The sequence below is a fragment of the Myxine glutinosa genome, chromosome 2 (genome assembly GCF_964187855.1).
Source record: "Myxine glutinosa chromosome 2, kmMyxGlut1.1, whole genome shotgun sequence".
NCBI lineage: Eukaryota > Metazoa > Chordata > Myxini > Myxiniformes > Myxinidae > Myxine > Myxine glutinosa.
In genome coordinates this window covers 251750917-251765381 of record NC_136262.1, presented here as the reverse complement: position 1 = coordinate 251765381, position 14465 = coordinate 251750917, and the positions used below count along the sequence as shown (strand labels likewise).

The following is a 14465-nucleotide window of genomic DNA, read 5'->3' as shown; positions in this document are numbered from 1 at the left end:
CGGCATGATTGTTATGCTTTTTATGTGACCATAATATCACTTCTCCAGAAAATATAGCAATATCATGGGTATATTACACTGTTTTGACGACAACAAACTTGTAATGTGCGAGGTTGTAAAAAAACGGGGGGGGGGGGGGGGGTGCTTAACTTAATTCTTTGTGTATATATACATATATTATATATATATATATATATATATATATATATATATATAATATATATATATATATATATATATATATATATATATATATATATATTACTAGCAGAAGTACCCGGCATTGCCGGGCGGGGGAGGAGGAGGGGAGGGGGAAGAGGAGGGGGTGGGGAACGGGGGGGGGGGGGAAGGGGGGGAGAGGAGGGGAGGGGGAGGAGGAGGGGAGGGGGAGGAGGAGGGGAGGGGGAAGAGGAGGGGAACAGGGGGGGAGGGGGGAGGGGAGGGTGTGGGGTGCCTGGGGGAAGAAGGGCCCCTCCCCCCCCCCCCTTCCCCCCTCCCCTCCCCCCCCCTTCCCCCTCCCCTCCTTCCCCCTCCCCCCCCCTCCCTCCCCCATCCCCCCCCGTTCCCCTCCCCCTCCTCCTCCCCCCTTAACACCAGGGGGTTGACTCATCCTGTCATCCTACCAAGGTCGGCAAATTGAGTACCAGTTCACTGGTAATTCCCTGTGTGCCGCAAGAGGCTCCTAACAGGGTTGGCGGCACGAACCCGGAAGTCGGAACTCATTGTCGTCAAATAAATGTAGCATGTATGTTTCACTCTCTGTCACATGCCGTTGGTCCCATGTCAATCGGATGAAGTTGAAAAATTAACATTACGAAGTTTCTCTGGGACGTACTGATTCCGAATAATGAAGTTGAAAAATTAACGTCCGAACATACGCTAATTACGCTAACAGAAGCGCTGGCGCTGCGAAGCGCTAGAGGAGCGCTGCGCTCCCTCCCTTCGATTCCCTCCCTCTTCTGCTAGCGCTTCTGCGCTAATACGCTAATTTTAAAACCCGAAGTTTTTTTAAATTTAAGGTGTGCTGTAGTTGCTCTGAGACGTACTGATTCCGAATATGCCTTTGGTTTTTCTCTGCGATGAGTAGTTCTCGAGTTATGAGGACAAACAAACAAACATACTTTACTGCTTTATATATACTAGGGCATTGCCCGTACTATATCTATATCTAAAATTATATCCCCCCCCCCTCTATTTACATGAAATGGTTTGGTCCAAAGCGAACGGCTTGCGAGTACGGTGACAATCCCCCCCCTCTATTTACATGCAATGGTTGGTCCAAAGCGAACGGCTTCCGGAGTTTGGTAAAGAAATCGCCATCGCGTGCACAAACGCGCAGGAAAGCGAATGAATCGCAAATTCGGTTTTATTAGTTTTAAAACATAGTTTAACGCCAACATAGTTTGCAAACGTGAAATAAATGAATACGCTCTCAAATGTGCCATCCGAGGCAGAGTGTGTCCTCCACGTTCGGCACACGCGATCGTTCGCTGCTCTCTGATTGGTTGAATCGTTTTTTGGACATAGCTCGGACATAGCCCCCCCCTCTATTTACATGAAATGGTTTGGTCCAAAGCGAACGGCTTGCGAGTACGGTGACAATCCCCCCCCCCCTCTATTTACATGAAATGGTTTGGTCCAAAGCAAACGGCTTGCGAGTACGGTGACAACCCCCCCCCCCCCCTCTACTTTAACATGAAATGGTTTGGTCCAAAGCGAACGGCTTGCGGAGTTTGGTAAAGAAATCGCCATAGCGTACACAAACGCGCAGGAAAGCGAAAGAATCGCAAATTCGTTTTTATTAGTTGTAAAACATAATGCCCAATTATTCAATTAGCGCCAACGTATTTTGGCTGTTTGCAATTTAATCGCAAGGCAAAGTAGAAAGAGAAGAGGGAAAAAAGAAAAGCCTTGCCTTGCTGCAAACAGCTGCTGCAAACAACAACAACATGGAAGGCTGCACTGTCCGGAAGTTGGCATATCGCAGTTACGATTATTTTAGTGTTAATGGCCAATTATTCAATTAGCGCCAACGTATTTTGGCTGTTTGCAATTTAATCGCAAGGAAAAGTAGAAAGAGAAGAGGGGAAAAAAGAAAAAGCCTTGCATTAACGCATTAACGCTTGCATTGCATTAACGGTTCGGCACACGTGATAGCTCGCTGCTCTCTGATTGGTTGAAGCGTTTTTTGGACATAGCTCGGTAGGTACTTGTCCGATTAATTACAAACCTTGAAAGGCACATCCTCGGGTCCCCAGCAATATACCTGGCAAGTTTCAAGTAATCGGACCCGTGGTTGTCGAGAAACAGCGGTCACAGACAAACACACAGACAGACACACAGAGATTACTGGCATTATAGATAGATATATATATATATATATATAGTGTGACTGTTTTTTTGTGTTTAGCACGTATCGGCAAAAGGGTGCATGCGTTTCTGTGCCATCATGACAGTGTTGTGCTCAACATCATGACGGCTGTGTGTTTATTTGTACATGCTGTATCTGCTATGAACCGCTCGTTTGTTGTCACGTTTGAGAAGATAAATAATTAACAGCAAAAATTATTATCAAACGAAATTGTTTGAATATTAAAATGTAGTAAATGTTAATGATTTAACCCCCACCTCTCCAGATTCCATGGACCTGCTTGTGTGGCTCCCTCTTTAATATTGTTGCGTGAAGGTTTGGCACAGGGATTCATCGCTAGGTTGTGGCAACAAAAGTATGGACCCCGTGCGGTCAAGTAATGTACATTCCCCTTATAATAGTTGTTTGTATTATCGAAAAAAGGTAAGTCTTTTTGTAAAACGTACACGAAGGATTGCAGTGAGTGTTAACTCTATGGTAGTAGCCTATAATAGTGTTACGTTTGTTGGGGTAGGCATGGAATACCTCAGGAAAGTTAGAATCGTGTAGGTTAGAATGCTCCGTATGTTGCTAAGAAGTCATCTCGATGAACGTAAGTAGGCCGTCTGTCCGGGTAAGAGCATTGCATGTCGCCATAAGGGGCGTGGCTTTGTGATAATTAATTCTCGGGCTTCAATATTAATTCCCCAGTGTGTAAATTGCCTCCTGTGGTATTCCCTTCGGTTTTATTACATTTGGATAGCTAGGAAATTGAGGGCTCAGTAAAACAACGATAGCGCTGTCATGGGACTCATGCGCTCATAATGCCGTCATGGCTGACAGAAACAGCATTTGCCGATCGGCAAGCAAACCCCGACGTCATCCGAGCATTCCCAAACGACAACTAGACTCCGCCCCCTGACCACTTGTGACATGGAGGCCACGCCCCGAGCTTCGTGACTGGTTAAAAAGCCATGGAGTGATGAACAGAGCTCAGTGATTGGACAGAGTGTGACGTCAGCGGTCAAACATTCGAGAGCTGGGAGAGAAAAAATAAGACGTCTCTCCATCTTGCTCACTCTTTGTCCTGGCGTTTGTTGGAGGCAGTTGCATTTAGCTTCTTCTGGTCCTGGCGTTCGTTGGAGGCGGTCGTGTTTTCTCTTTGTTCTGACTTGGTCGCGGGCGGTGGCGCATCTTTGGCTCGTGTGCGCTTGTGGAAACAGACTGAACAAGAGTGGTTCGGGGCAGTAGGCATCGCGAGAAGTACCTCACGTTGAGATGTCGAGGACCGTGACTCTGTGCCATTTTGTGCGGTTCCCGCGCGATGGTTCACAAGCCCTAGGTTGAACTGCAGAGCTGAGTGCCGGCCGTTACGAAATCATTTTATTTTATTAGCGCTGAGGAAGCGACTCTAGCGAATGACTTCCAGCCAGTGTAACGCGAATTCCTGTCACAGGAATTCTGAGATCATATAAGTGTGACGTGGCAGTTCCTGATTGGTTCGTGTTGGGGAACCCCTTCTCGCTGCCGACGTGACGTAAATTCGCGCACGCGCACTGGTGAAGCGCGAGATTCGGCCCAAGGTTCTTCTTATTATTATTTTTGTATACAAGATCGAGGCTCGAACCATGATCGAGGCTCGAAATTCCATGCCCGAACCTCAGCGCAATCCAAGAGGATTCACTTGTTTCTCCCTGTGTCTGTAATTGAGTCCGTATGGAGGGTACCTCACCTTAGCCTATTACTATTCGTTTTTACCTCACCATATTTATTTTGCTTGCATTATTTTCATCAAATCATTAGTTGTTGATTTTCAATTTCTTGTCATGTTTCATTTCTTTGTTTGTGAGCTCGGATTAATCCAGTTTCGGCCATCCAATCAGGGAAGGCTCCGAACCTTCCCACGCACACGAAAAGATAATCCCGCCAAGTTTGAAATACGCCTCGGAGTTAAAGCTCGTTTCGGTCATTCATCCTCATGGGGTGTCAACACCGGGGACGCGACAATAGTACAGCCACGTGAAAAAGTAAGTACACCCCATGTAAAGTTTTGACTTTTTCAACATATTTCAACATACAGCTATTTGATCTTCATTTCAACAATATTGATTGATAAAGGTGATATAATATAACAAATATCATGAAACATTTACATTTTGTAGTCCGTTATATAATTTAAATAAACATAAATGCAAATTTTGCATGTGGAAAAAGTAAATACACCCCTACATTTATCACTACTTCAAATACCTAAAATTAGAATCAGGTGCACCAGCTCAGGTGCAAATGATTAGAAAATCGTTGGAGAGGATATTGGAGGAACCTGTCTTATTTAAACCTCAGACATTTAGTTTGGTTTGCTCTTTGTTGTTGAAGTGTGCGGGGTCACCATGCCTAAATCAAAAGAGCTCTCTGAGGCCTTCAGAAAGAAGGTTATAGATGCCTACGAGTCTGGGAAGGGATTTTAAAAGATTTTCAAACAATTTGAAATCAATCATTCGACTGTCCGGAAGATCATCTACAAGTGGAGAAGATTCCAAACAACTGCCAACTTGTTCAGGCCAGGCCGCCCCAGCAAGTTCAGCCCGAGAGCGGACCGCAAGATGCTGAAAGAAGTCTCGAAGAACCCCAGAATGTCATCACGGCACCTGCAGGTAGCTCTTGCCACTGTTGATGTCAAAGTGCACGAGTCGACCATAAGAAAGAGACTGCACAAATTTGATCTACATGGGAGGTGTGCCAGGAGGTAACCTTTCCTGTCCAGAAAGAACATCAGGGCAAGACTAAAGTTTGCCAATGAACACCGAGGCAAAGACCACCACTTCTGGAACAATGTGCTCTGGACAGATGTCAAAGGTCGCGCTATTTGGCCACAGTACCAGAAGACATGTTTCACGAAAATCAAAGACAGCATTTGACCACAAGAACCTGATACCAACTGTAGAGCATGGTGGTGGAAATATTATGGTTTGGGGCAGCTTTGCTGGATCAGGGTCTGGGCAGCTCACCATCATAGAATCCACTATGAATTCTTCATTGTACCAGAGAGTGCTTGAGGATAATGTGAGGCCATCTGTCGGAAAGTTGAAGCTCAACCGAAGGTGGACCTTGCAACATGACAATGACCCTAAACATACCAGTAAATCCACCAAGGAATGGCTGAAAAGAAAGAAATGGAGGGTTCTGGAATGGCCAAGTCAAAGCCCAGATCTAAATCCCATCGAAATGTTGTGGGGGGATTTGAAACGAGCTGTGCATGCAAGAAATCCCTCAAACAACACACAGCTGAAAGAATTCTGCATGGAGGAGTGGGAAAAAATTTCTCCCAGTCGATGTCAGAGAGTGGTAGACAGTTATAAGAAATGCCTACTTGAGGTTGTTTCTGCCAAAGGGGGCAATACCACCCATCAGAACCAAGGGTGTACTTACTTTTTCCACATGTGATATTTGCATTTATGTTTATTTAAATTATACAATGGACTACAAAATGTAAATGTTTCATGATATTTGTTATATTATATCACCTTTATCTGTAAATATTGTTGAAATGAAGATCAGATAGCTGTATGTTGAAATATGTTGAAAAAGTCAAAACTTTACATGGGGTGTACTTACTTTTTCACGTGACTGTATACAGTAAGCTTGTTGTGTAAAATCTCCTGTTTTCGAGCGAGGTCAGGTGATGGGACTTGGACCCAAAGGCACAACTAGAAGGTACAATGTGGAAACAGCACGGCCTGTTTGGCCTGCATGATCAGCTGCAGACCCATGAAGAGAGGGGTGGCATGAGACTTGTTTTTCATTGGAACTGCCCTGTGTGGCGGGAAAGCCCAGAAGATGACAAGCCCACATAAGTAGACAGCCGATGAGCAGGATGTGCTGCCCAAAAAGGCGGTGCCAAAGTTTACGAGTGCTGCAATCGTGCCTAAGTGCGGCAGTCATCATTCTGGTATTGCAGTTCAGTTCGGCTTTTGGAGTTGCAGTTGTAGTTTTTGTGTTGGAGTTTTGGAGTTGGGATTGGACCTTGGCAGAGGTGGCATCCCTCTCCTCCTCACCATACCTCACTTCATTGCCGACCTCTCACCTTGTGCTGCACCAGCCCTGTGCAACACCAGCCTGCACCGACCAACAACCAGCTTGTGCCTTGCCTTGAGCCCTCACTTGTTTCCCATTGTTGTGCGAGTCCGAGTATATTTAATTTTGGCACCATAGTTGGAATTAATATGATTTAGTGTTTTATTTATTTTCATTGTACATATGTGCGTGTCCCTCAATACCGATTATTTATTTATAAGTGCCTCGTCTGTCCCTCCCATATACCTTTAATAAACCATTTTAATTGTAGAACAAAACGTTTTCCTGCATTCCCACGTGAACACCACCAGTTTCGGTTACATTTAGTGAACCTTGGGGAATCCTAGTAATTTTGAATGCAGTAACAATAAACACATTTTCCGGAGCCACAGAGGCATTCATAATACCTGAGGCTCACGGTGACTATTTTAATGGAGACCTCTGACGCAGCAGAAAGACGACTTCCCCTTGATTGATTCTTTTTCTCCCCACACACTGAGTGTGTTTGCTTCGTTTTTGTGAAGTGACCCCACCTCATCCGCACAAACTCTTCTTTTTTGGTATATTTTCCCTTGCTTGCGGAAGTCCTCCCTTATATATATATATATATATATATTTGAAAGTGATCCATAACATAACATAAGTGATATGTTTCCATAACTTGATCCAACTTCTACCCATTGGGGCTTGTGAAAGTGGGATCAAGCTAAGCAGCTCTTCCAGCAGGTCTTTCCCTGGATGAGGACCATTTGCTCTGGTCATTTCAATTGCACACCAGACCTTCAGCATTTCCTGATAGAAAGAAGGCAATGGGTACAGTTGTAGTAGTAGTAGTAGGATGAGGATGCAGCTCAACATAAAATACACTAGAAGGGCACCCGGTAGAGAGCATACCTCCGCCAGGCTGAAAAGTTTGTTTTGTATCCCACTGATAGCTCAGATCTGGATTTGAACCTGAACCAAAACCTAATCAGCTTATTCTTGTCACCAAACCAACTCATCCACCAAGTTTAATCATAACTCGTCCATAACGTTTTAAAATATCATGTTATGTATCGTTTTTGGCCCTATCTCTCAATGGTGAAGATTCATTAAAAATTCTAGTAGCCAGATCCGAATCTGGATCTTCACCAAATCTAATCATTTCGTCCTTGTCACATACGCTACATCTCCGGCAAATTCCGTCCACAACTTCTTGAGACATCTTGTTCACAAACAGATAGACAGACGGGTGAAAACATAACCTCCATCCACCTTTGGTGGCAGAGGTAAAAATAGGGGCAATACCCCTGGATGCTCACCTGGTAGAATAAAGCAGTATACTACACTGACTAAAGGTATTTCAAACAGTATCACTCACAGGTATTTTAAACCAATTTGAATGGCTTCGAGAAGACAGAGCAGCATGTAGAATCATACTAACAAAATCATAAGACTTTAAACAAACAAAAAAATACCAAAAATCCCCCACGCCCCCCCCCCCCCCCCCCCAGTACTCCACTTTTAAATCCCGTGAACAAAATTTCGTCACAACATACCAAATATCATTTGTGCCAAATTTGGTCACAATCCCATCAGCGGTTTCAGAGAAGTTACAAGTGTTTACAGACTGACGGACAGAGAGCACGCCATCACATCGGCTCCCCGGACCTTCGGTCCAGGTGAGCTAATAATACGGACAACTCTTTTTGTACTTCAGCTGCGTTAGGAAGTGTTTTTACAGAAGTTTGTCCCCCCTGCTCCTACAGGTCATCGTTACAGGACGTGCTTGTCTTGATGTCATTGAAGAGCAGCAGCAGCAACAGAGCTTTGGAACAGTGGCTTCTGCAGTGGGAATGGGACCAATGCCATGGAGCAGCCATGAGGAGCAGCTACTGCTAGAAGCAATTGAGCAATGTGGCTTTGGCAATTGGGAAGAGGTTGCAGCCCATGTAGGCAACCAAACCGCTGCTGAGGCGTGTAATCATTACTTGGACCTTTACGTCTATGGCAACCTGGGCCATGCCTGTATCCCAGAGCACATTCCCAACAGGTTTGTCGGTGCTTCCTTGAATTAACATTGTATGGTAGTAGTGCATGCTGGAGTTTACATAAATACACAGTTTACTGCACTACGTTTTGCATACCTATGGCACATTCATCGATTCAAATATCGAGCAGAGTTTTCTTGAAACTTCTAAATGACTATCTGAACTACGTTGTGCAGGTTGACTGACCACACATGTCAGGAGGGAAGTCTTTTGAGTATTCCATCTTCACTACCACTCCCACCAGGCCTCACCGATGACTCCCCAAGTGAACTGCAACAGCTGGGCTATCTACCATTGCGTGACGACTATGAGGTGGAACCCGACCCAGAGGCCGAGACACTGATAAGCAGTCTATCGTTAGCATATTCTGATGAGGAACCGGAACTGGAACTAAAGCGTGCATGCGTGGACATGTACGTGCAACGTGTAGCAGAAAGGCAGCAACGGAAACACTTGGCTTACGAATATGGCCTCATCAATGTTTTTCTAGGCCATTCTATGGTGCGTGGGAACAGTAATGTAATAACCCCCAGCAATGGCAGTGTGCCGACAGGAGCAGGTGTCAATGACGAAACGGACCTTCGCAATCGATTGCAACCATTTTGGCGTTTTTTGACCGCAAAGCAACTCGACGAGATGGTCGAGGGTGTGCAGCGAGAGATGGGTCTCCGCACTCGCATACGTGAGCTACAGCGGTACCGGAAGGACGGAATTGGCCGCCTTGCAGAGTCGGCTGAATACGAGGCAGCGAAGCTCCGACGGGAAAGACGCAGAGTTCCTCGACCTCCAACCCCAACAGCACGTCCATCTGTCCACCAACCTGTACCCAACACACGCCTTGGGGTCTTGGCCTTACGGTACATATTAGTTTGGTGCAGAATAAAACTGGAATGACACTTTTCGATGTCAGACATCAACAGATATGCTTTCGCCCACATTATTACATAATATTAGACATGACTAGCAGAGTACCCACCCTATGGGTGACCTTGTTCCAAGCCATGCAACACATTTTTCTGCCATCACAACTAGTCGGACTTGGATTTCTTGCTCGTTTCCTTTGGTAATATTGCTCTTGCTGATTTGTGTTCAACTTATGTGTCCTTGGTTTTTGAGGGATAGGAACTTTCCAGAAAAAAAACCCATCAACCGTCACCCTAGCTAACAATACCCACGACCAATACCCACAACCTCTTTCCACTCCCCTCACAACCCCCCATCAAGCATCAACCCCACACTCCCCCTTTAACCATTACCCCTAGGTAACTACCCATGACCACCTTACCCCACCCCCTTTCCCCATCAGCAATCACCATAGCTAACAATACTCATGACCACCCCGCACCCCTTACCCACTCCACCACCCCTCACAATCCCCCCTCAAACGTCACTCCAGCCAACAATACCCCACACGACCCCCCCCCCCTTCATCATCCCCAATCAGTGTCGGAATCCAAGCTCGGAACGCACCGTTTCTCTATGTACTGTCACCAGCAGGATCATGTGACGTCACTGGCAATCTCTAAAATTGAGTTTCGGTTTTTTTTCGTCACTTTGTGATTGGCAAATAAAAAAAATTCCCTTCAAATTAGACCGTGATTAATATTGCCAATAGTTTTCAAGAAAAAAAAATAATTTGTGTTTGGGTTCCCCTTTAAAGGTCTTTTGGGTCTGCAGGGTCTTTTCAGTCTTTGGGGTCTTTTCGGTTTTTGGGGTCTTCAGGGTATTTTGGATCCATTGGTTCTTTTCGACCTTTTGTGTCTTTAAGGGTCTTCGGGGGCCTTTTTGTCTTTTCGGTCTTCAAGGATCTTTGGGATATTTTGGATCTTCAGAGTATTTTGGGTCCTTTGGGTCTTTTGGTTCTCTTGGATCTTCAAGGTCTTTAAGGGTCTTCAGAATATTTTCAGTCTTTGGGGTCTTCAGGGTATTTCTGGTCCTCTGGGTCTTCTAGGTCATCTGGGTCCTCTCTGTCTTGTAGGTCCTCAGTGTGTTGTGGGGGGGGGGGGGGGGGTCTTTTGGGTTCTCTGGGTACTTTAGGCTAAGTATTTCAGGTTACATTTGTGGGTGGAGTCAGGTCAGCTGTCTAACCAATGGGTGAAGAGTGGACATATATACATACATATATACCATACAAGCACTTGCTCTATTATTATACATATTTGTACCAAGTTTGATTTAAATCCATTCAGCTGGTGTCAAGTATCACATTTTTACCTGACATGACCTCTAACATTTGACCTCTTGATGCCATAATCCAATCAGTTAATCTTTGCATCATATGTATCATATACCCATACCAAGTTTGTTCAAAATCCCATCACTGGTTCACGAGTTGGCGCAGCAACATAATTTTTACATAACATGACCTTTGACCCCATGACCCCAAAATCTAATCCGTTCATCTTTACCTTATTATACATTACTGCACCAAATTTGACTTAGTTCCCTTCAGCCGTTCTTAAGTTATCGTGGTCATGAAATAATTGCAACTTAACGTGATCTCTGATCTCTCGACCCCAAAATCGAATCAGTTTATCGTTGCATCATAATATATAATTAGACCAAGTTTGGTGAAAATCCCATGACTGGTTTTCACAAGTTAGCTCGGCAACAGAATTATTACCTGACGGGACATCTGACATTTGACCCTAAAATCTAATCGGTTAATCTTTACATAATTATACATACCTGTACAAAGTATGAATTAGATCCCTTCAGCCGTTCTCAAGTTATAGACCTATTACAGACTTTTACCACGACCCCAAAATCAAATAAGTTCATCTTTGCATCATAATACATACTGGTACCAAATTTGGTCAGAATCCCATCACTGGTTCACAAGTTATCGTGGTAACAAGATTTGTACCTAACATAACCTCTGACCTTTGACCGCATGACCCCAAAATATAATCAGTTCATCTTTACCTCATTATACACACCTGCACCACCTTTGACTAAAATCCCTTCATCTGTTCTTCATACATTTTATTTCATACATTATGAAATAAAATGATGTATTCAAAGATCCCTTCATAAATCATGAAAATTTCATACATTTTCACAACTAAAAACTTTTCACTTTGCCTACTTAGATGAAAAAAATGTATGAATTTAGCAGTAAATGCGGCTTTGGAAGTTTTGTTGTCATTTAGCGGAGGCTGCTGTGTCGCGTTTGTGGTTAGCAAATGAGTGTGACACAAAATGTGTGTAACAGCCAAATGGCCGCTCCTCAATGGCAAGACATGGATGTTTCCATGGAAAACAAGTGAATCCTCTTGGATTGCGCTGAGGTTCGGGCATGGAATTTCGAGCCTCGATCATGGTTCGAGCCTCGATCTTGTATACAAAAATAATAATAATAAGAACCTTGGGCCGAATCTCGCGCTTCACCAGTGCGCGTGCGCGAATTTACGTCACGTCGGCAGCGAGAAGGGGTTCCCCAACACGAACCAATCAGGAACTGCCACGTCACACTTATATGATCTCAGAATTCCTGTGACAGGAATTCGCGTTACACTGGCTGGAAGTCATTCGCTAGAGGCGCTTCCTCAGCGCTAATAACCAAAATAAAAGGATATAAACAAAAAAAAAAAATAGGAGGAGGGTAGGAGAGAGCAAATTCCACCCGCTGTTTCGCTGAATATGAAGGAGGGATCTTGTTCGTCTCCTCTAAACTTTATGAAGTTTTCAGAGCCGTGAGCCTCGATATACGCCACACACCCAGACATATGAGCAGAGATCGAAGGAGCCTTTCGGTAATCTATAGCCGCGTTTCTTCTGGATGCTACTTGCGTTTGAAGAAGAAGAATTATCAAAAGCAGAGTTTTTCCTAAACGTTTTCCGAATTTGAATAAAAAGCTTCTCGTTGAGTTTTTAGAAAATCTGGGCAGTGAACGTTGCCAAAAATGCAGGGGATAATAAAATTTGTTGTTTTTTAATGTTGATGTTTTGACAATCATTCGTAGCTGAGTTTTTTCCATCATGCTTTGAATAATAATAATAATAATAATAATAATAAGCGCTAATGCTTTGTTGATGCTGTTTCTCCGTATTCTGTTTGTTTACAATCACCACAATGAAATTGTGACAAATGGGTATAAAGTTGAAGCATTTTGCATCTTGGAAAAAACACCCTATCCTATGAAGGAAGTTGTGAATCAAGACAACAATGCAGAAAGGTAACAGCCTTCCTTACATAAATACATTTAGTTATAAGAATCGTTAATTTTGTTAAATTTTTCAGATTTCGATACCCATCAAGTGTATGAAATCCTATCCTCAAATCCAAATCCAGATTTTTATTATATGCTTTAATTAGTCCATGAGAGGAGATAGTGTTTCCAAGCCAAGGCACGTTTCAATAGGCCGAAACAAAATGGCGGCTTAAGAACGAAGCAATGTCACAGAGGGATAACTAAGATGACGGTCCGCCATTTTGGTTAGGCATATTTTGGAGGAGACGCACAAACTCGACACACACTGCCTTTTATTATTATAGATGCTAACATTTTATTTAAATATGAATCTTTTGGATAAAATTAAATTATATAATCATTCAGTCTTATCTGGGATACCCTGCACACCTGCAAATGCCATCACATGCATAAACGAGAGCAAAGCCGATGGTGCGCCATCACAAATCCCCACGCTTCCCATCTAAAGCAAAGTTGAAAGATGCCAGAAAGTTCAACCAGGGAACTTTTTTTTTTTCAACCAGTTCAACCAGAAAAAAGTAAAACATTTTAACCCATGACCCTAGGTCCTCACCCGCTGGGGGAATTAACCAGGGGTCAAATCCAAAAAAATCGTTACATATTTCATACGTCCCACAATGTTGATTGCATATCGACAATTTAATTTTTTTTTTTTACGTTTTAAAATGTCCCCTATTAAAATTTCTTTTTGACCCCACCCCCGGGCCCGAGGGCAGGGCCAAATATGATACTGCTCTCACACCTTCCTGTCATGTGTTGATCATAACTACCAAGTTTGGTGAATTTTTGCACAACCGATTGGAACATAGCGTGACCAAGTCAGACAGAGCCGATTACAATATCTCCCCCGTTTATTGATGAAAAGCGTGGGGACAATAAAGGCCAAGGAAAACGAGATAGTGTCTGGTTGGTTTAAACACAATATTTCCACTCATGAATGGGAATGGAAACACTATTGCCCTTATCACACTCAATGACTATCAGTGAGACGTACTCTTCTCACAAAGCCTTAACTGGCATGGTTCATCATTGTTTTTGATGCAGGAGCAAGGAATCTCCTGACAAGGAGATGGCAGCACTGGAAAGCCTCCCTTGCTTCCAAGAGTTGTCAGAACAGGAAAAAGCTCTTTGCGTCTCACTTGGACTCAGTCCTGCTCGTTATGTTACTGTAAAGGCCATTCTCATCCGTGACTACCTGCAGAAGCGGCAGGGAGTACCTTCGAAACCACGCCTACCTGGAAATCTGGAGAAAAGCCACAAGAAGCGAATTATCAGCTTCCTTGCAAAAAGTGGATGGGTGGGTACCATTTAAGACATCATTGGCTGTGAAAAAGGTTGTTGTTTGTCCTCTTGATTTCTCTTGTATAGTAGTTATATTGATCATAAACATGGAAAGTGGTAAAACGGTTTTTCCTTGCTTCTTTCATTCATTTTGTATGTAATCTGAGGTAATTCAAAATGAGGTAATCTGCCCCAAAATGTTCAGTGCGCATGCGCAGAAACTCCAGGAAACTGCCGAGTTTGCGGTAAAATGAAATCTATTGCATGTTCAGGATAAGGATTGTTACCTGCAATGTCTCCCAATGCTCTAAAAGAAGTTAATACTGAGAAAAGATCTGTGTCTGCACAATGAAAAACTTGGACAACCTTTGCAGCTCACCGAACAGGCACATATGCTCGTGCTACAAACTCCTGACCACATCGACCAGTGCAAGGCCAGACAGTGGAGGGACATGCATTACACAACCCACCCAATGGATTGCAACCAGTGAATGGACAGGATATCTGGACTTAGTG

General features: G+C 43.8%; 1 protein-coding gene across 1 annotated transcript in view; it reads left to right on the top strand.

Moving 5' to 3' along the window:
- TADA2B (transcriptional adaptor 2B) overlaps window positions 1–14063 on the top strand; it is a 26070-nt gene extending 12007 nt beyond the window's left edge. Inside the window, exons 2-4 of the mRNA XM_078772713.1 lie at window positions 8173–8456; window positions 8631–9311; window positions 13713–14063. Coding sequence (XP_078628839.1) covers window positions 8173–8456; window positions 8631–9311; window positions 13713–13980 — 1233 coding nt within the window. The 3' untranslated portion in view covers window positions 13981–14063. The remainder of the gene's footprint in view (window positions 1–8172; window positions 8457–8630; window positions 9312–13712) is intronic.
- Window positions 14064–14465: the final 402 nt, after the last annotated feature.